At 40.2% G+C, this 23360-nt stretch overlaps 1 protein-coding gene across 9 annotated transcripts in view; it reads right to left on the reverse strand.

Annotated features, from left to right (window-relative positions):
* The window catches only part of NRG1 (neuregulin 1), a 179582-nt gene that overhangs the window by 17317 nt on the left and 138905 nt on the right, over positions 1-23360 (reverse strand). For 7 of the 9 annotated variants that reach the window (XM_085043797.1, XM_085043801.1, XM_085043794.1 and 4 more), the window contains 3 exons: positions 14580-14709; positions 7819-7877; positions 2027-2050 (listed from right to left, as the gene is read on the reverse strand). In XM_085043797.1, the coding sequence (XP_084899923.1) occupies positions 2027-2050; positions 7819-7877; positions 14580-14709 (213 nt within the window). Of the gene's footprint in view, positions 1-2026; positions 2051-7818; positions 7878-8527; positions 8596-14579; positions 14710-23360 lie in introns of all 9 variants that reach the window. The other 2 variants (XM_085043798.1, XM_085043800.1) reach the window with 2 other exon arrangements.

The raw sequence follows: 23360 nt of genomic DNA on the forward strand, positions 1-23360 counted from the left end.
TGCTTTCATAGCCTTTGTTCCCTCCTGCGCCCTTTGGAAGAAGACCCTAAGGACAATGCAGCTTGACATGGTGTGCATGGAGGGTGGTGCTGCCATGCCCTCCCTCAAACCTTGGGCAATGTCATGCTCAGCAAGCCAGCAAGCTCTCATAGAAACCTGGCCGTGCTCCTGGCTGACAGGGGACAGCAGGGGCCAGCTGGGGGATGCCCTGGTGTTCTGCAGGGGCCAATGTGGGTGACAGGGGATGCTGGTGGCTGGGACAGGACTGGAATCCTGAAGACTCTGCAGATGGCACAGTACCTCGAAGACATGCCTTGGACTCTCTGTTTAGGGCCAAGAAGAGTTTTGCATACAACTCCTGTGGGGCACTTGAGATTATACATCTTGCCCCAAAACTGCCCTCTCTCTTTGAACTGTGTTAACATTTAGAGTCAGTTAACAACACCCAGCTAAATAACACATGCTGATCCAACTATCTTGAAAAACATTTATAGCAACCTTGCAGGAAAGTCTGTAACAAATTCTATGTGCAGTGAGATTTTAGAAAAGATTTTAGCCTGTTAAGTACGAAAGATAATTTTAATAATTTTTTCCCTGCAGAATGCTAGGAAAATCAAATCAAATTAAATTAAATCAAATCAAATCATATCAACATAAGACTTAAGTCAATATATTAAATGTGCCGCCTTTCAAATATGCATATTATGCAATTAATTTCATATCACTCTAATTTATACATAATTGATGATATATGAGGTCTTAAATTTGCTCTGTTTTAAAGCTTTTTTTTTTTCTTACACATGTCTGGGGATTTTAAAAATAATTTAATTCTAAGAGGTTGTTTAGCTGATGTAATTTCATATATAAGGCAAAATTTGCATGTTAGTTTTTTAAAGGACTTTAATTTAACTCCTCATGTTAATGTGGCCATATATCTTCCACTACAATCTAATACTTATAAGTAGGAATAAATGCTACCATATGATAATAATAACAACAAAAATAAGCTGGATTGTGAGTGACTTTTAAAATTTGGACCTGTAATGGGGTGTCCACAGTTCACAGCTTAAGCTAATGACATTTTGTGGGGGCATTTTTAATAAGAAGGTGAACTAAAACTGTCTCACCATCTGGTTTTTCCCATTTACCAACAATTATAGGAGATTCCAAACTAAAACTGACCTGAATTTCAAGTTAGCCTATACAAGAAATATACTACTTGTACCCCTGAATACAAATAGCTCGCCAGATAAGTACAGTCTATTAATTAATAAGACTGAATATTTCTATTATATTTGAAGCTGAAGTGTGAAAATAGTGCCCACTACCAGTGTTCTTGTTTAGTTTTAGAAATATTGAATATATTTGCTGACTTGAGGATCTGGAATCTAGCTGTAAACTACTATTTAAGTAAACTACTATTACTAATAGTAAACTACTATTTAAGTTCCTAAATAACGTTCAGTTTGTTTTTACAGACCTGGAAAGGAATGTATATGTGCACATCATTTACAGATATCTATAGGCAACTGTTTTGCACATGGTGTGTAACCACCTAGGTGTGAGTTTAGACATAAAACTTTATTTGAAAAGCAGAGCTCAAAATTGTAAATTTGCAGAATTTTAAGTGACCATAATAATTTCTCTTTTTTAATATACTAGTTAGTAATTTTGCTTAACACTTACAACGTTTTCAAAACCTGGCAACCCTAGAAGAACTCACCAAAAGCAGATGTCAAAACCAGTCAAAACTATACAGCAGAAAAAGGAATGTACACTATGTTATGATCACTCCAGTAATTCCTAGAACTCCTTAGGTCTGGAATATCCTATCACTACTACCATTTTAGTGAACTGATCTCCACTAACACTTTGACAAGGGTTGTTGTTATAGCTGTATGATCCCTTCTAAAGCATAAAGAAATTGGTTAGGAATTGAAAAGGGGAGGTGGAGAAAAAAAAAAAAAAAGGGATTTATCTCTCAGGGTCTAGAATCTGCAGGCTAAAAGGAATGATTGGTCCATACCCATAAATTCAATCCCAAGATGCTCTGCCAATGCAGAAAGTTGTCAAAAAAAAGAAAGAAAAAGGAAAAAGTTTCAGAAAAGAGCAATACACTGTACTTAAAAATAAATTACATATGAGAATTACTATGTCTGCACATGAAACTATTCTATATCTGCACATGAAACAGGACAAAGGGGTACATGGTTACATGGGCAGTACTCAAGAGCATCTCTCTAGGCTACCTGACCAGACCTTCAGCAAGGCTTATACACAAAAACATGTGTATCTGGGGGACTTGAGCAGCCACAGTCCAGGGAATGCAGCAGAAACCATTAATCCTTAAAGATCTTACTGAAATGAACAGGGCTATGGCCTGAGCATGCCATGTGCAATGGCTGATTGGTTTCACATGGGACTGTGACAGCAAAGGGATGCTCTACAAAGGACAGCACACCCCTGCTAATGGGCTGTGCATTGCTCTGCCTTCTGGCCCTGCTTCTGTCCCCAGAATGAATATCCTTGCTCTTATAGGTTGTGACCTGGAGGTGGCTGGCACTGCTTACTCAGTAGTGGGAGTCCTCTGCTTTGCAAATTGACTGCAGCAGGCCTCTGGCTTCTGGAAAATGAGGAGCCAACCCCCTTTTCCCTGTCTTTGGACTCGGCTGCCTTGGCAGAACAACTTGTTGACCAGCTGGATGGACCCTGGGGTGCAAGGTCTGATCCCTTTACGCAAATCACATGCCTAAGTCAGCAGCCCAGGCCCCAGCAGCTGGGGGTAAGGAGGAACACAAGTTTACCCCCATCAGGTACCCTAGGAGACCCTTCCCGTGGGGCCAACACCACAGCCATGGTAGCTGTTTCCTTTTTTTGTTTTTGTGTGCTGTGAAATTTAAATCCAATGTCAATTTTCACAGCAAATGTCTTTTTTAATGTAGTTTGCACACATGGGGAATGTCAATTCTTTGTTGCCAATCAGTAACATTTAAAGGGTTAAATAAGTTGGAATCCATCCAGGTCTCTTCCTAAAGAGCCAGTATCACATGCCTAGCTGAACTTTGCTAATGATATACATTAGTTGCATAGAAAAGCTTGATTAAGTCTTCAATAAAATGAATGACATGCCCATGCATATATATAGCTATAATTATCCTTATTTATAGGTAAGACACCTAGTTTGAAGGTAATTTAATTTTAGGGAAGTCACTCATATCATGCAGTTTCTATTTCATGTAATTCAATAGGAAGTTGGTATTTAAGATGGGAATATATTCTAGTTGAAAGACCTAACAAGAAAACATGCTGAAGAAACATGCATTGCTTATTCAAACCTCGACATTATGTAGCTCTTGCTTATCTGTGGTATTCCTAGTTACACTCTCTAGACCCAATAAGCAGAATATCCCAACACTTCTCTTTTTATAAACAGGTGATTATTTTTGATATTTTCCTATTTAGCCTGATATGGTTGCATACTTTTAACATGCAGTGTGGCTTCTATTGAGTATTTGTCTCTAGGTGCTCTAAGAATAAATACAATTAATTATTTTTACCAACTCAGTTTTCATTCTGGTTGTGACTGGGGGGACATCAGAGTATTGCAGGAAAAAATACTTAGGAAGCAACTTTTTTTCCCCGAAGTGATTTAAAGCTACAGCTTGTTGGATATACTGTAGGCTGCTGAGAAGCAGGCTCTACAGAACAAGAGGATGGTGCCTGGAAATGTGCAACAGAATCCTTCATAACTCCATGCCCTGTTTATGAGTGGTGTGCCACAGCTGCTGGGCATTCAAGACCTTGGGGAGGCTGCTGTATGGATTCAGGTGGGTGGGTAGTCTGGAGACATGTACCACCTCTGGTTTTTGTAGACACCTTGCGCCTGAAAAATGAAGGACCCATTTGGATCAACTGCAACAGCAGAGAGGTTCAGGGAGACAGGTTTCAATTCTGAAACATCAAAGTGACATGTTTCTTTCCATGAGTAATGAGAAAAATTATAAATTTTTCTTCAGGCATATCAATTGAAAATGAACTAAAATCTCCTGAACTATCACAGAGCAGAGCTCCTGCATGCCAGCCATTTCAGTCTGAGGGAGGGACTGGGATATGGTCTCTTTGTGATATTTAGCATCCACTTTGAATCCAAAATCTGGTTCATTTCAATAGTACTCAGGTTGCAAAATTGGTTTTGAACTCGATGTGTTAAGTCCTATGGCTTCTGTATGTGACAATTGGTTTGAGTCTCAGAGGCATGGAAAATTGGTCCTTTCATAACTGAAATACCCTATCATAGCAATTATAGCACTTAATGAATATTAAGTGACAAGTTGAGAGTGAAAATCTGTCTTTTTTAACATTGAGAAAAAGATGGACAATGGCATTTTTCAAATCTGTTTGTATCATTTAGGACTCTTGGTCTCAGCACATAAAGAGTACAATTTAGGGTGCTGAAAGGCCTTAGAAAATGAAAATTTCAGGTAAGATTGTCTAGTACCCTCATACAGATGTGACTATTAAGAAATATATAGAAAATGAGATACTGAGAGATACTGAGGTAGTGGAATAGCTAAAGTTGGACTTTTAAAGATCTGTAGTTTATATGAAAAGACTGAAAAATCAAGGCCATCACACGGTAACTGCAGGTTTTGTCAACCTTCTACAATACTGGAGCTTTTCTTAGCTCTTACCTCCTTTAATGCCTCAGCCAGGTTCACCGTGACAGTATGAGGCAGAGGCTATCATCTAAACAGCAAATTCCTTCTGCTCCCTCTTGCTCACCAGGGATGGCAGAGCTGAAATGCGCACAGTTCAAACTGGAGCCCCATGTTGACAGAAGGCATGGACCATGTTCAGATGATGCCCAGGAAGGCCCACAGCACGCCCCCAAACAGTTCTAAATTCACAATACCTATACAATTATTAACTAGTGAAGTAAGCTAGTCCCTCAGCCTTTTGGGTGGGGTCCCTAGTCCACCTGGGGCACTTGAAAGGCCAAAGGGTTTATCTGTGATTAAACTCAAGAGAGGTTTCCTCAACCTTCTATTAATTCATGGCTTTATTGCTGTTTCTTATCCCAGGGATCATTCTGCACAGTGTTGCTGTAAGACTTCTCATGCTTAACTACATAAAAACCAGCCCAAACTTTTAATTAACTCATTACTTTTGCTCTCCTCCACTTGCCTTGATTCCTTGACTTCAAGGGAGAAAATGTGTGAATGTTCAGATACAGCAAATATATCTGTATGGAACAGATGCATTTTTGCAGCCATTTGTGGACTGCCTTCTGCTGTCTTATGGACCAGTGGTGCATCATGAGCCTCAAAGTCAAAGTACTCAGCAAAAATGCAGGGTAACACACCTGGTAGCAGCTGTGACTACTGTGCTCAAGGAAAGGACACTACATGGTCTGCCAGCCAGGCTCTGGAGATGAGTTAAGATAAGCCAGTTATTCCTGCACTCTTGGGACAGGGCATTTCCAGAACGCCCAGTGGTGCCTTGTTCTGATCTGAGAAGAGGTCCTCAGCCCAGTGACTTTGGGACTCTCAAATACCAACTCTAGGGCAGATTTTTGAAGACAGATTTTCTTTAAGAGCCAAATTAAGATAGTAGCAGCTCATCAGTAGGCACACTTGTCATGGAACCCCATTGACTCTTTCTTTCCATATAAGAAAGACACTTCTGAAAGCAGTGAAATTAGATAGTGTTGTATAGTCCACACATATATTTTTGTTTCCTACTGGCACTTATGCTGTTTAGCATCCCAGTTTGCTCTGTACTTTTTAAAAGCTGCATCTACAGAGCTAACGTAATCATCCACAACACTTGGTGCAAAATATCAGCTTGGCTTTAAGTCCCAGATGCAACATTTGCCTTTAGAGAACTCTCTTTCTAAGTCCTCTGTTAAACAGTATGCTCCTGTTTGCTTTGGGTGTAATAATAAAAAGCCATATAAATGCTTTTTCACTTATTTTTTAAATTAAACCATAAATGTGCCCTCGGTGGACCCTTTCCAAAAGTGTCATTTCAAGATCTTTAGCAGTGTAAGAAATCAGATGTTGCAGTGTAGATGCAGGGGAGGCAGAAGTGCCAGAGTCTCACAGCCATTGGCTGGGACTCTCAGAGTGGCCTAAGGTAGGTAGTGGTGTGCTCTCCTGCCTCTGCATTTCAAAGAGAGGAAGGACTTGACCAACTTAAGTGCTAATTACTGAGTGTAACTCTAGCAGCAAGGCAAGGGCATCTGTGCCTTTGCCACGGAGGCAACTTCAGATAAACTCAATCTGGTGTCTTGAAAAATCCCAACCAGGGTTAGGAAGCTAAAAAACAAAGGAATGAAAACCCACCTAAACTATTTTTTTCCCTCCTGGGTTGGAAAATGGATTTATAAACAACATCCAATTCTTCTATAGTTTTCAGATAAAATTCAGCAGCAAACAATGGATCTCACATTTTTACACCACATCCTTTTAAATCATTCTTCTAAGACCAGAAAATCTGAACTGCACTTTTCACCATAATCCACAGAATAGGCCACCTAAATCTAACACTTGGTAAACAAATACTGTAACAGCATAAAATTTTTTTAATCCATAGTTACCAGAGCCATTTAAAAATAACTCACACTAATAAAGCTTTTAAAACAAGGCATAAAATGCACACTCGAGTGCTGGAAGGTGTGGTCTCCAGTCAGCACTCTTGGGATTTACGTGGGCAGCTTCCATGACGGACAGTATGAATTATGTACAGATGTTTTTCATCCATCAGTATAAGACAAAACCTGTGCATCTCTTCAGGCTCCAAAATGTCCAGCACATGCTTACAGCTTTTTGTCCCATGTACCAATGGAAATTAAATTGAGGTAGCATATAGTCTTTCTGTGCTGGCAAGTAATCAATCAAAAAAATAGTTTCTGTAGTGTTGTGTTTAGATCACAGTACACTCTGATGCCAGGAACAATTGATTGTGAGTAGTACATATGCATTTAAATGTAAGGTCTAAGCAATTCTCTTATATGTTACCTTTGCCTTTGCTACAGACAATGAGAGAAAATAAATATATAGTGTACCTTCTACTACATCCCTGCCAAGCAATAATAATTAGTCCATTCCTCCATGGGAAACCTTATGGGATGCAACTGCAGTGCTGATTCTACCAGTCTGTGTATGTGTGTGCCCGATATTTTCATTTGGCCAATTAATCTTTGATCTCTTGCACCTGTTACCCACAATATACCCAAAATACGTCAGATCCCATTGTCTAAGTCATCTCTCCCCCTTTTCCTTTCTGTGCTCTTTCCACTGAAGCTTGGACAACATGGTGGAGGAACATTTTGATCCTGACTTGGCATGTGCTCATAAGAAATGGTGTAAGCACCTCTATTACCTTTAACCTCTAGTTCCAAATGCAAATCTCATAAGCAGAGGACTAGCTACCCATCCTTTGGTTGAGGGAGTGCTGCCCTACATCACGACTCATAAGCTTTTTGTGGCAAATAAAATGAGAGACTCTTTCCTGCTTGATGTCAGCAGGGAGTCCATAATCACACATTCAGTGTTAATTTCACAGCATTCCTAAGTCTTGCATTTCCCCATAACCTCAAAGCCAAACAATCCCAGGACTGCTTTTTGTTATAACTTGCAATTGCTTTTTGTTATAATTTTCATGCAACAGGCAGGGACAATCAATATTAGGCCTTAGGCAACAAATCTAGTTACAGATTAAAAAAAAATAAAATTGGAGGAAAGATGCAGCGACAAGAAAGCAGCACCAACTGAGCATGCTTCTACTGCGGCACAGACAGAAAAGTAGTGGACGTACTGTAGAAGCTGGCCATTACGTAGTTTTGGCAGCGATCACCAGTAAATTCATTTGGGCACCTGAGAGGAAAAACAAACAAAAAAAATGGTAGAGAAAAAAACAGAGAAAAGAGAAGAGGTGAATATATGCTAAGAAAGAAGCTCCTTCAGTGTGAACTGATATGACTTGGTGAGTTCACTTTCAGAAACTGAATCTCGGTTTAGCGTTTCAAAATGGCTCAGGATGTCGAGAGCAAGTAATTTGCTCTGTGGAAATGTAAAGAAATACCCCCTGCAAAACCAGCCAAAACCAAACCAATCCAGATCAAAGTGTGTTTCAAGATCTGAGACAGAAATTCACCATTCCAGAGACCCAAATTGGTTTTAGGATGCTCTTTCCACAAGGCAGCAAGGACACAAGATCTGTACATACTCATCTCCGTGAGTATGGTCTTTTAGGGTTGCACTTTGCAGCAGTCTCCCAAACAGGAAAACTGCCAGTGTGTGCAAAACAAATGCATCTGTGAATGAATGGAAAGATCAAAAATCACACAAACAAGAAATATTTTGGAGGTCAATAATGCCATGGTGTACAGATTGTACTTCAGAAAATCAGGTCATAAATTAGTGAGTAAAGAGGCCGGTTCCAGCTGAACTGTGAAAACACCAAGTACTATTGATTTTGTTGCTGTAGTGGGGAAGAAAGCAAAGTTCAGATTATTTTAACATACTTTCTTGGTTTTGGATTTTCATGGGCAGAGTTTCAGTACATCTTGCTCCAGTGAATCCAGGTTGGCACCTAAAGGGCAAAAATGTGATAAGCAATAGTACACCAAAACCACTGCACTAACAGACTTACATCTGCTGGTCTATGGAGTGCGAGTGCATTAAGTGACCTCCTGGTTAGGTGTTAGTGAAAAATGATCAGAAGAGAGGCAAGAAAGTGCAACCTTTCCAGAAGATAAAATTTTGCAAAATTTACAGCAAAAATCCATGAGAGAAAAAAAAGTCTTTTTGTTTGTTTTGAAAAAGGAAGAAGAATCATGGCTAGCAAAAATGTGTACCAGCTCACTGCTTATGCCACCTCATGAAGGGATTAGATTGAGTTATTTTTTAAAATTTGCAATGCAGTGTATAACAAATTACACTGTTGCTTTGTCCCATAAAATCTATGAAAATACCACCATTTCCCTATTTCTGTGATGACATGTTGTGTCTTCTGATAGTTTGCTTTGAGGAGGAAAAGTTAATACAGCAATCACAGAAACGCCACAAAAAATCCAAAAAGTGAGAAGACAAAGTCAAACCCAAAGGGAAGGATATTCAACATGGCTCACAGAAAGAAAAAGTCAGTCCAGGCAATAAGTAAAATGAGAGGGAAGAAGTGCTTTCAAGATTTGCAGTCCTACAGCTGTCTGTCCTTTCAGTTCATAAGCTCTTCTGCAGAAAACTTCAATGCAGCTTTCCCCTTGATCACAGAGAAGGAATTTCTTTCTATGATTTGCCCGTCTTTTCTGCTGCTGCCTATCAATTCTTCCTTCACCTTCATTCTCCATTCTGAGGCAGGGCTCAGGCTCCCAAATAATCACCATAGCAATACAGGCGTCCTGTGTTTCAGATATAAGTGTGAATGACTGTCCACCACACTAAATATTTATAGTTTTCAATCTTTGCTCTCTCTCCTTCTTCTCTCCACTCTTGCTCAGCATGTAACCTGAGATTACCTGATACCTGCTTCCTAGAACACATCTCACTTGTGTCTTTGTGATGCTTTCCATGAGTTTGCCAGGGTGCCAAAATCTCCCCCTCTTTTTCTCCCACTGATGATATGGTGCTAGCCTCTTTTTCAAACTTCTTCATCATTTACTTGTCAGGTGCTGGAAAGCCTTCTTTTGAGGTTTGCAAATGCATGTTGGTCAGAAGAATCCTCCATCTCTTCTATCCATCTGAGTTTCATGCTTGCTGAAAGCCGACCCAATGTGTTAAATGCTGCTTTTCCACAATTGCCTCTAGGCCTAAAGAACAGGGATGCTGCTCTTGCACAAGTGAGACTTTCAGAAAATCCCTCTGGCAGAAGTTCAGTGTCAGGGATAAACACTAGTGTCTTGTTTAAATAAACCATGCAGGAATGGTATTTGTATAATAAAGGTATATTTTGAGGATCTGTAGCTGACTCTTTGGAGCTGATTTGCTGTAATGATATATTTATTTATTAAGGAAGGGAGTTTAACTTCTTCAGAGCCAAGGTCACATCTTTTGATAAATACCCAGTGCAGAGAGATCTCAGTCTCCACAGATACATTCAGTAGAGAAAAATGCATCAAGGATAAATCTGTCATTAGAAGATGCTATTGCCGGGCATGGTAGAAGACTTTTTGCACCTTTGATAGAAGGCAAAATGCCTTTGATAGAAAGCATTTTGATCTGTGTTACTGAATCAAGAGTAAATGTACTTTGCACTATTGTGATCTTGTTAAATAGCTGTCCCTGGAAAGCTGGTGTTTGCACGTGCTTGGCTTTCAGTTCACAGGGATACACCCTCAGTTCACACCTTGCTCCTCAGGCTCAACCCTACACATTCCCAAGGAACATGATTAAAAGCCGCACATCTTCCTCCTGCCACTGGCCACCGGTGGTTGCTTGCTTCCTCTATGCTTGTTTTGAGACGTTGGTGCAGCTGTGGAGGTGATGAAAACAACTTGAGCACTGGTGTAGACAATTCTGAAATCACTTCCAGACCAAGCAGGGTCAGCCCTGCTGAGATGGCGCCGAAAACAGTTCAGGTGTGTTTATACTCGCTCTGAAACCATTGTCAGCAAATGGGTTGCAGCACCTGCCCTTGAGAATGGGCCCAGGGTGGGCCAGCTGAGAGGAAAGCTGAGATGAGCCTGTCCGCTTATGATGATGTGTGAATGCTAAAGGCATTTTATTGCTCAGATGTGCACTGCAGCACTGTTTCCTGTGCAATTTTGAAGGTTGTTTCCTGTAGACTGTACTTTTACAATCAGCTTGTGATAGTGTCCTTTCCCAAACACCTTGTCCTACTCAAAGTTTTCAGACATTATTTCTTGTTGAGTCTTTCTTTTCTGTATCATTGTCCACATACCACTGTCCCTTATTACAGTAGCAGAAGCTGAGGTCAAACAACTTAGAGCAAAACGTATATGTTTGTGCTATGAGAGCCTTTTGATTTCCCATCAGCCTTAAAAAAGGCTACTTGGGCCATTTATTTGTTGTATTAAGTGTGTAAAACCAAAATACTGAATCACATGTAACAGAAGAATTGCTTTTTCCCCTCTACACATAGCAGTTGCAAAGAACAGCATTTGCATGTGCTCAGTGGACACTTCTCAGAACAATGAACTTTTATTTCCATTTCATTCACTGCCTACAAACAAATGCATTGTGGGAGAGGATGGGTTTTTTCCCATGGGAAGTACAAGTCCCTTCATATTTAGTAGTCCATTTCCTGCCTAAGTCAGAACTAGTATTTGTATTCTGTCTCTTGAATGAATACCTCTGGAACTTCTGCTTGCATAAATGCTGATTTGAAGAAACTTCTGCTAATTTCTATTATACAAAGGCAGAATACACGTCTTCTACATGAAGACATATAGAAAATGGCTATGTCATTAAAAAGTACGTAATTAATTCTTTTGCTGTTAAGAAAAGCAGCAGTGTACTTCTGTTAGAGAGTAGCATTATTTTTATCCAGTGAAATTCGGACATAAATTAAATTTCTTCAGTAACAACAAAACCACTAGAAAACATGATGTCTGCAAGTCAGAAATCAATTGGTCAGACTGTCAAGGCCTCCATGGTATGATACTTCAAAAGAACACTCTAAAAGTGTAACAGATATTATATTCATATACATTTTTCTTCAAGTAAGAAGAAAATCTCAGAATTTTGCTCTTAATTTTGCATTTATTGAAGTCTTTTGGTCTTCAGTGAAACTGGGGACACATTTCCAACTGAACAGAAATGACTTAGGAATCTCAGTCTCATAGGAAACCCGTAACATCCAGGCTTCCTAAGTCTATGATGTTTTCAAAATGTGACTCATGTTTCTCTGAAGCTTCTGAAAATTTTATACACTATTTAAGTAGTCTCAAAGCTTCCTATTTCATCGGTCCTATTTTGAGACTGTTCTGTTCAGTCTTGGGCCTTAATTAAAATATATGTGGGGAAGATACATGCTACCACAGATGTAGCTGTACAATGCTTTATTAAGTCTTCACACATTTCTTGAGCATTTGACATGGTTACGTCTTGAAAGCAGGGAATTTTCACAAAGTTCACACCAGCATCCTTAAGAGCAAGACCTGATCCTGTCTGGAACATAACTATGTATTTTATATATATATTTTATTTTTTACTATGTAGCTAGATTTTAACTGACGATTAATTTAGAATCTCCTTTTTATTTTCCATTTCGTTTTTTGTTTCTAAATAGAATAGGTGATTTACAAAACCAGAGATATTACTTGGAAAATTCCATGGTTGTTTTGAATCTGAGTCATGTTTTTTTGGTTAGGGATAAAACCAATTTAGAATGATATGGCTCATGCTTTAGATATTTTGTTTTTGCTCTCAACAGATGGACCATATGGAAAAATGTGAACTTGCTACTGAGGCAGAAATATGAAGAGCAAGTACCATATTTCAAGCATTCTGTTTCCACAAGCATGTTCTGGGAGTAGATTTATTTTCTTAGAACAATGAAGAGAATGTGTAGCGGTTAGATACCTATTTTAATTAACTGGAATGCTAGAATTAAAAGTGGACATCTATACCTTTAGAGACGTAAGAAGAAAACTATATTTCATCCCCTCAGTTTCCCAGTACACCCACTTTCAAGTACTCATTTTTATTTCTTACGTAGCTGCATTGCATCCAGTTTTACTACACAACATAAAATTTTGGTTCTGGCAAGTATTAGAAGGCATAGCAAATGGCCCTGCAAAATAGTGGTGGCCCTGACTGTTCTCAGGGTAAGAATCTTCCTCCACTACCTTATTGTAAATGAGATTCACCTTGTCTAACTTTACAGCTCTGATGCTTTTTCCAAATAGGTCTTGGACCACCCAAGCAGAGGCACATCTGCCAAATCTGGGAATCGCCTTTTCCTTGAAATCCAGCCCCAGAATTAAAGGTTATTTATTGTCTACAATAGGGAAAAACAGCACCCACTTTATTCAAATGTCTCAGAAATACTAGCCAGTCTATAACATCAACAAAGAACATACACAGATCTCTGAATTAAAATAAAGAAGTCCCCATACCAGTGAAGATGGGATACCTCTGAAACTGCCATGACCATGTTAATGATTAGCAAGTCTGCTTGATGCTCAGCTCTACCATTCACTGGAGTTTTCTGAACAGTGTTTGGATAGGAAGCTGAAACATGCAGGCTCTTGTACATGCTCTGGAGAGTCATAGCAAACTGCTCATCTTGTATGCTGGCTTACAACAACCATGTAAATTTAACATAAATCTTTCTTTCTCTTTCTCTAAAAAGAATCCAACCCACAGCACATATAACTTTTCCAAATTCTCTAGCTAAAAATGATCCTGGAATCAATGGAACATTCATTGCTTTCAGCAGCATAGCAATCCATGAAAATCCAAAGCAAAACAAAACTCATGATGTGCACATGAGATTTTTCTACAAAAAAAGAGAAAATTTATAGGTAAACCAGAACATTGTGAGGTTTGGTGTGATTTTTTCTTTTTTTTGGATGGCTGTTTGTTTTGGATGGCTTTTGTTTGTTTTCCTTTTTTAAACAAACAAACAAACAAACAAAAAACCAACAGAGAAAAGAAGTCAATGTTTTCCTGGCATAATGAAAGCATCAGAGACTTTCACCAAACTCACCTGTCAAAGTTATCTTTAACAATTAGTGTTTTTTCATTTTTACTCCTAGGAGATTGAAAAATTATGCAGTTACAGCAGGTGACAGTCTTCACCGACCATCCACTATTTGTTTGAAAAACAGCAATATCCTCATGAAAGTGCACCCTTTTCACTCAGCCCTCTTAGGTACCAAGGATGTTTCCCAAGGTTTAAATGCTGAGTTTTCTCTCAAGCTAGTGAGAAGCAGTCCCTATGGCTTGTTCATCTTCAGGGATAAATATTACATGACATGCACCCAGGCAGGAGGTAAATTCCAGTGCTGTAGCTTTTCATGGGCGTTCTCTGATGCAAGGGATTATTGCAGCAGTCCAATACAGCACAGCCAGGACCACAAAAAGGTGCATAAGCCTAAACTAAACTTACAAGACTTCATGAATCAAGATCCGCACACAAAATAGTAACCTCCGCCAATGACCATGATATTCATTGTTTTTTATGCAATTAAACACAACAGTTGGGAAACTGTTCAGTTAGTACATCAGACAATAAAAATAAGTTTCTCCTGTACAAAGTGAAGTTATTCGATGCAGTTTTCCACACCCTTTTTCTTTTCTCCCTAGATGCAGAGTATTTAGTTTACAGTGTCTTTTATTATTTCTAACATAAGGCTCAAGCTGTATTATTTCATGCCATATAATCACCAATGGAAGATGCTGTGTCACTATTACATAGACATATTTCCCAGGTAGCCTCTACTATGCTTCATATGTAGAACACAGAGGTCATTTTTGGCATTATTTCCACATCCACGTGGTGAAAAATAACGAAATGCAAGTTCAGAAGACGACATTTTTCAGGTATTCCTTTTAAAAAAAAAATTGTGAAGCCCAGTGGCTCCAACACAAGAAGCAAATAGGATTTCTTACCTGCACAGGTATCTTGGGGGGTTTGGGAGGTCTTTAACCATGTAACACTCTCCCCCATTTACACAGAAGGCTTTCTGCTTTATGTCACATTTTGTGAGATGACTTGTCCCAGTTGTAGATGTGGAAGTGGCTGGAAAAGATAAGAGTGAAAATACATATCAGAGGCTGTTTTTCTTTCTGACTGGTAAGTATACTTGTATGTGGGAAGAAGCATAGGGAGGATCTGGCAAATCCTTTGAGCTCTCTATCTTCTGCCACCACAAGCACTAATTACTTGACCCTGTATTTTGTTGACTGACAAAGAGAGTGGAGTTTAAATACATATCTCAGAGATACACAACCCCACACTCAGCCTGGAGGAAGTGAGGGCTTCCCTAGCCCTGTCCAACAAGTGACCTTAAATTTTTACAACTCTCATGATCATTTAGTTAAAAATGTGTAATTTTGGCACAGTAACTTACATTGCATTAACTGCATTCAACTGATTTTGGGGTGTAAGAGTCAGATTGCTGATATAGTGTCCAATAATATAAGGTCCTGGATGACATTTCCTCCTGGTATTGCCTTGAAGCAGGTATTTTTCAGTGAATTTTCACCTGAGGCCCTGTGCTTATCCAAGACCTCAGTCCAGCCACTTCCTTCTCCTTGAGGAGAGGGTGAATGGCTGATGCTGAGTGTCTCTTTCCTTGCTCATAAATGAGAGCTGTGGCTACCCTGGTTTGACTATGTAGGAGCAAGAGAACAGGGAGGAGGGAGGTTTTGTTTCTTCCCGTGCACGCTACCATTGTGCCCACAGGAATCTTTGGTCTGAATGCCAGCCTAGCATCTCCTGCAGTTGGGCTCATGTGCATGAGATGAGCATGACGTTTTGGGCCCCCAGTGTTGCTAGAAACCATTAGGGTCTAAATTGCTATTAAATGGAAGTACCACCCTGACCACAGTGCTTCTCAGCTTACTCCCTGCTGCATTTAGGGAATACCTAGAGTAGGCAGTAGCATTGTTTAGTTAGCAACCTTCAGGGAGGCTGCCAGGGAAGAATAAGCAACCACATCTTTAGGATTTGCCAGTGCAATTTCTGTCAAGGATATGCTTTTCACTGCTCACAGAAAGCAACTCAGTTTATCCCCACAATGAGTGCGATAAACAGCCCCTTTGGTGGTGACTGTCTCTCCACATCTGCTGCAGAGGAAGCTTAAACTCTTGACAATATGCCCATAAATTTTAAATGGCTAAAACTAACTGAAGTGACTAGCTGCAAACTGTAAAATGTGGTGGCAATTTCTGCATGGTATTTGTTTATCTCCAGACATACAGAAGTTAGAATTTTGTTGCTGTGATAAAAAAACATCCCAATATTTTTGTTTCTGAAAGACAGCTTGTACCCTGAGGTGAAACAATGCTATTACCTATTGACTGACTTCACTGGAGTTGACTAGAAAGCTGCAAACACCTACACAAAACCTGTCTGATATTTGAAGCCTTTTGTAACACAAAGGCACCCAAGGGGCATGCTTATAATAGGTGATGTGTGACATTCTACCATTTCCTGCACACACTGAATCTGAAGAAAACACAGTTTTAGCAGTTCAACTATGAACAAATACCACTCATGCATTTTGAATTGTAGTATGATATAGTCCCTGACACATTTCATTTCTAGGCATTTCCCATTATCTTCCAGGTAAAGTTTTTAGTACTCAGCATGTGGGAGAGTCCACCACCTTGGCTTCTTTCTCTTTCTTCCATGCTGCCTTGCTTGTGTGGGGTACTCTCCTCTAATAGGCCAGGAAAAACCCTCCTATGACCTCTTCCAAAACTCAAGCTCCCTCCTGCTTCTCACTTGCATCCACCCATTGTGTCACATCGCCACAGATCCTGGTCTTGACTGGAGCCTCTTAGTGTTAATGAAATGCAAACATGGAGTACAGATTCCTCTTAATAACACATTCCTTTCTCCTGGCCCCTCAAAGCATGATTTATAATCTCTCAGACCAGGATAAATTTGTGTCTTGTCTAGGGGCAGGAAAAGGGGTCATGTTTTAAGAGCAGTCTGACACTCTTTCAGCTAGCACTAGTTCAAACAGGACTTTGCACCCAGTGTTGACAAAAGGCTGGCCTGCAGACTGCCATCCATTCAGCAGTGAAGGGTCCTCTGTGTTTGATGTCAGAGGATTGACCACCATCCTTGAGGATCTCCTCTCCCTTAGGGTGAGCAGATTTGCCTTGCAGAAGAGCCTTTCCTTCTCCACTGGTTCGAAAGGAGGCTGGATTATTTTCCTAAAGAAGATACCTGACATGACAGGCTGTGTCATACCAAGTCCTAGGGTGTAACAAATGTGGGTGAGCAGATTCCATCTGTATAGTAATGCATACTTTGAAGCCTTTGTGAGACTCAGCAGGCAAACTCAATATTAAGCTGCTTATCATTGCTGATAAACTATCCCACCCTTTAATAAAGTTAAAGGGCACACTTCAAGCTGTGAGCCAAATACTCTTAGGATGTCCTCAAGCTCAGAAAGCTAGTGCATTAATTTGGAAGTGGGGAAAAAAAGCAATATTGCCTGCAACGTTTTTGGAAAAAAAAAAAAAAGAAAAAACCTCCACACCACTTTGCTACCCTGCTGGCTAATGTAATGTTTTAAATTGAATAATGAAGGTAGATATAGTAACAAGTGGACTTGTAGCTATCTGTAATTGTTTCCATAATCTCACTTACTTGCTTTTTCTTTAAGCAGAAGCTCAATCAAAAACAGAACACCATGGAGTTTCAAAGTTAACAGTGATTTCCCAGCTGATGTAAGTGAGATTTGGACAGCAGCAATTGCTCTGAACTGATTACTAGAGATGGGAATAATCTGCAGCTCTCAGAGAAATCTCATGATGCAAGGGCTTCACACATATTTGTGAGGAGTATCTTTACCCATGTTTTCGGCATCACATATTCAAAACTGCTGTATAAATCTTGCACAAGAATTTTCTCTGCATTACTGATCTGCTGGCACTGTAGTGCATGTCTGCCTGAGCTTTGTAATGGGTTGAGGGGAGGAAAAAAGTCTCTAGAGAGTTAATTCTAATATTAATTTTTCTTTACAAAATATGCATAGTTTTTATGGCATTTAGCCAGTATTCAGTGTATGCACTGTAAGCCTACTTTGCCAATTAAATACAAGAAACACTAACTGTGGGTTTGGGTTTCACTTAAAGCCACATAACGGAAGAAATGTGGTGTTTGGGAGCAGGTGTTCATCAGAGTCCATTTCATACACTCCATAACTAGCCCCAAAATGTGGCCTTTCCATACATGTCTAGCAGACATGGTCTTGGAAAATGTTTAGTGGGAATGACCAGCAGTGATGAGGTAAAGCACACAGCTGTAGACCATGTATCTGTGCACTGTTACTTCTCCATCTAGTCAAAATTCATACCTTCTTTCTTTTCTGTAATGTTTTCTACAGCTATACAAGCACTAGAGAGAAAAGCTGTTTTGTTCTAGAGTCCTATACCAAACACTCAGCTTACTGCAAGAACTAAGTTACACATGTTAAAGGCAAATCACAATTTGAAAATACCATGCGTGAGAGAACATCTGAAAACACTGCACAGTCTACCTTCCCCTCTCCCTTCCCTGAAGGCAGAAACACCATATTTAAAAAAGCAACTGCAGGCAGTGTGAACAAAGTCACTACTAGTAATGCAAATATTCACATGGCACTAAGAAATAACGAGATCAGCTCCTATCCACAGGAATTGCCTAAAGACGTTAACAAGAAAAATAGATGCTATTCCATCTTACAAAAGCAGTTCTCTAAAAGGTGAATTACTTCTGTAAAACTACTTTAGGATCATTTCATGTCAAGCAGGCGAAATTTCATGTAACCCTGGTCTTACCTGGGGAATCTCTGACCCTTTTTTTCTGTTCTGAAACAGAAAAATGCATTCTCTTTCTCTCTCTTGCTTTCCAAAAAATCCTCTGATGTTTAGTGGCTACAGCACCAAGACTCCCAGACCCTGCACAGATGAGACAGTCCTCTGAGAGGACTCCTAAGGGATCTCTGACTCAATTCAAACTGTGAGGGAAGGGCTTTGCAACCTAAACAGAATAGTATCCATGCCTCTTTGAATTGAGTTTCTGCAAAGTTGGTGTAAAATCAGAGGACACACTCAAAGTCATGCAAGGTGGCTGGTGAGATGCTCATAACACAATGGAAACAAAGTGGCAGCTGCAGCACAAAGGAAGGTTTGCCATTCTCACTGGAAGGCCACTTACTGGAAGTAAATATGCCACCTTACTGGACTACAGATGGACATCTTTCCAGTCTCCTTTCGGGATCCTGTGGCTCATCCCAATGGAAGAGAAAGGGATCTGCATGGAGTGAAGGACAGACCAAGGGAGAGAAGGAGGTGGGGAAGGAGTGCAACAAGCAAGCTTTGGGGTGATGGAGTGTCTGCTCCCAGATGAAAGTCAGCTTTACTAACTCATATTCCAACACTTGAAGTTCATTCATTACTTTGAAAGCACAGTCCAACTCCCTCTGACTTGCTGATGTGCAGTTTAGAGATGCACAGCCCTGATCTGTGGGGTAGGGTTATTTCCTGTGTAACCTTGGCTGTAGCACGTAATTCCTCTATATCTCCATAAAACCACCTACATTTTCTTCCTTCTGAGTACAGAGCCTCTTCAACTCTGACTTCCCTGATTAACCGAACTTACAAGGTGCTTGCAGTACAGAAAACCTTGGCATTTCTGTACTGCACTGAATGAGAAAAGCTGCTGGGTCCAGTGTAACTGTGGGCAGCAGAAGCTGTATGGGTATTTTCTAGGATAACAGAAGCCAAAACCTGAGAGCAATCAAAAATTAGCTCCCTTCTGAAGAGACAAGAATTTCCTTTTTACCAGGCATCTAAAAAGATGTATTTCATACAGTCGCTCATATTTAGTTGTTCCAGACTAGCTATGAACATAGGTAGCTATGAACATATCAAAAGTTTTAAAAAACTACCAATACCAACAAATAAACACCAGAGAAAAAAACATCCAAAACAACCAAGCCTCTATATGAGGCATTTATGGTCTATTTCATGGGGCTACTCAGAATTTTTCTTTTTTTTTCCTGTAATTTAATACCTTAAACTGGCTGTTCAATGCAGTTATAAATTTTTTTCAGCCTCTCTCTTAGCAAATAACACACAGCATAACAGATTCCTGGGACCTCCACAGGAGATTGTTTAAGGATCTGTTCAGCCAGCAGCTGGAATTGAGTGCTTCTGAATTAGTGGAATTGTTCTCTGGCCCTAAGACAGTGCTTTCTCACTTTGGCACTATCTCTATGAAGATCAGGGCCAGCAAGAAGGAAACAGGAAATCGCCGGGTCTGCAAGATAGAAACTTCAGGAAAGATTGAGAGCACATAAACTCTTGCTGAACCAAGGCGGCAAGTCTCTCTTCCCCCTATGACATGGACTCAGCGGTGGTTTCCTTTCACAAATCCAACCTTAGCAAAGCAAAGCAAAGCAAAAAAAAACAATTAAAAAAAAAGAAGAAAAACAAAGCACAGACGCTTCAGCTTGCTGCACCACCCGATCGCTTCCTCCCTGATAGGCCAACAGACTGACCCAGTTGGCAGGCGTGTGACTGCAAGACCTGCACAGCATCTGGCTCACCACAGAGGGTCAAGAGGTGACACAGACTAAACACTGCTGATCAAGAACAAGTTTTGTTTGCTTCATTTAACTTTGAGATGGTAGAAAGGATGGGCGCAGACACACACAGTTCACAGGTTGTTACTGAGGAAATGCAATTACTGCTTGGAAAAGAAAATTTTCAGAAGTGTGGAAAACACAGGCTGTGGAAGAATACTAGTGAATGGAAAGACCTGGCTGAAACTGGGCTTTCAGACAAGGCACACTTTTTCACTGCCATGAAAGATGTCAGCTTTCACTTGAGGGTGGTGTGATAAGTAAAAGGTCTGTAAGAGCCTTTAGAAAACACTCCCCACCTGGTGAAGGGACACATGAATGGAAGAACTCAGGGTAGTGAATGACTAGAGTGTCCCAAGAGGAAAAATGTGTGGTGGGAAGGGACAGAAGAAAAAGAAAAGAAAGGAGGTGCAGAGGAAATATGCATAGATTGAACCAGTGAAGGAAAAACAGGTATAAGCTCAGGAATGCTAAACTGAGAGCCAGGAAAGGAAGTACTTTTACTATTGAGAGACAGCCTTGCAAATACCAGGAATGGGTGGGAGGGTCTGAAAATTCAGACCTTAGATTCAAGCAGACAACAGACAAAGAGATCAACACAAATATCAAGGTACAGTGAATGTTATCCAGTGTGAAGTCCTTTGCTGTACTGCAGAACATCCCATCATGCAGAAAAATGTGAGTGGCCAAATAAACTGCAGGAAAGGATTCCTGGCTCATCTTGTTTTGGAGGCCACAAGGCCTCTTTTCTATGCTGGCTGTGCAGCAAGGTAAGGCACATAACTCATTGGGCTAAAAGTTTGTAATGGTCAGAGTCCATGCTAAACAGGCCATAATGCATTTGTTAGGAGGCACTTCATCTCATATGTCCTTACTCCTGTGTATCTCGCAGCTCCTCCACGTAGCTCTGAAAGGTCTCTTCTGGCTGCTGACCACAAGGGCACACGCAGAGGAGATTGTTGAAATGGAAAAGGAGACTTAGAGAGCCGGTGGAGCTTCACAAAATGGGAGCTGCCTGGATAGTCCACTTCTCCTCTGCTAGTCCCATTCCTGAGAGAGCCATTGTACTCAGAAGAGAAACAGCTGTTGGACAGGTGAGAAGCCATCTTCTGCTGAGTGGCATCTGAAGCTGCATTGCAGCCTGGAAAGGTGACTGATGGGATCTATATGAAAATCAAACTGCTGCCAGGAGGACTGGACTTATTGCAGTAAAGCAGAGAAGCAGAGAACTTGGGCTCTTTCCTCAAGTCCTAAAAGTCCTGATTCTGCAAGGCAGCCTGGGGAGCACCCTAATGGAAAAAGCATCATTTCTGTATAGAGCAAACCACCATACACAATGGTTTTAACTCAAGAAGACTTTTCACTTAAAAAGTGGAGAAAAAGAACCTTGACAGAACTGAAAGGACAAACACATAAAGACTATGAAGATTATGAAGACAGACTGCTGTCCATCACAAAAATGTACAGAGGGAATCTGAACACTATCTTAAGCCCTGCCAGCTACCCAAATCCAAACTGCAAATCTGGCATGGCAGCAACCTCCCTGAGAAATGAGACAGCAAGTACAGCTGTACTAACACTGCTTTCCCTGCCTCAGGATGCAAAATCTGGAATTTTTTCCCTACTCCAGTCCACATCTGATGCTTTCTGTGAGGGTTGATAATTTAGCTTACTTGTGCTGTAACCAACATTCAGTTACTAAATAAATAATGATAAAAAAATCTAGGTCTGAGTAGCTGCAGTTAGATTCAGCTCAGGTAGCAGTGCTGTATTACTACCCCTGAAAGTTACCGTGGCAGATGATTGTATTACTGATTCCATCTGGTACCATCAAGTTTGCCCTAATGAGTATGTAGTGATACTGACATAACTATTTCCTTATCACATTGAGTACTGAAATAATTTCCTTCCATTATAACATAGTCAGTCAAAATCTATTCTTGTTCCTCTTTCCTCTGAAGGATTTTTCTTATTAATTCTAAGTAACCAATTATACTTCTGCAGATCAGTGCAAAATGTCTTTACCTCTTTAGTTTTATCTACTCACAGAGAAGCAGGGATAATAAGTACTACTTAGCAGCTTATGAAAGAAAGCATGAAAGTCTTCTGTTACAAATTATGTTTCATATAAAGTCAACATGATAATCCATGTCATGAATCCTCCTTCAGGAAAGCACTGCAGCAAGACTATACCTAAAAACAAACCAGTAAGCCCACCCTAATTTGGGATTGCATTCAAGCGCCTGCTTAATTTATCATCACATTCACTTCTATGCTTCCCCTGTGTCTTTATAGTTTTTCTGAAGGAGAATGGATTTTAGCACAGTGCCTTAAGTGTTTAACCTTGTTGAAAACAAGACTTGCCCACTGAAACACTTCATGTTAAGTAAGTTTGCAAGGGGAGACTATGTCTATATGTCTACGTCAATTAAAATGGAATAATTTTAATTGTCCAGTCCAGGATTCCCAGGCACCCATTAATACATCCCCTATTGCATTCTCTGCAGTGAAAAACATACAGGTGACTAATTCCACAGTGAAACAAGCTTTCATTGACTTTGAAGTGCATCTTCAAAGTCATTAAGGGCATGTTCCCTCCCCATGCCCCTGTCCCCAGAGCACAGATGACTATATGTTGCTTTCCTGGTGGCCTTTTGCTTCATGGAGGTGGTCATGAGTGGAAGCCTCTGGAAACCTGAGGCGTGAAAGGCATGTGCTGACCCTGAGGCAATTGAAGCTCAATCTCTTTAACCAGCCTGAGATCCCTGGGTGGTAGGGAAGAGCACAGTAGCAGAGATTAGCTTTTAAGATGTAATGGTAGCTCTTGTGACAAGCTTTGACACAAACCAGTGCAGAAACATGCCTTTAATTCTGAGTTAAAGACACAGCAAAGGCAATTTCTCTCAGAAAACACAAAGGGCTGCTCACAGGTTGCCAAGTATCTCCTTGATATCTTTGATAAGAAAGCATTACAAGAAAGGATTCCTAAGAGGCAGGCAGGTACAAAGATAAGTAAAGAACAAGCATGCTTATCAAACATAGCTTCCTTTCCAATGCACTGAACTTATTTGTCAGTTTACTTGGA

Source organism: Lichenostomus cassidix, chromosome Z (genome assembly GCF_008360975.1).
Source record: "Lichenostomus cassidix isolate B80296 chromosome Z, HeHo_3.0, whole genome shotgun sequence".
Taxonomy (NCBI): domain Eukaryota; kingdom Metazoa; phylum Chordata; class Aves; order Passeriformes; family Meliphagidae; genus Lichenostomus; species Lichenostomus cassidix.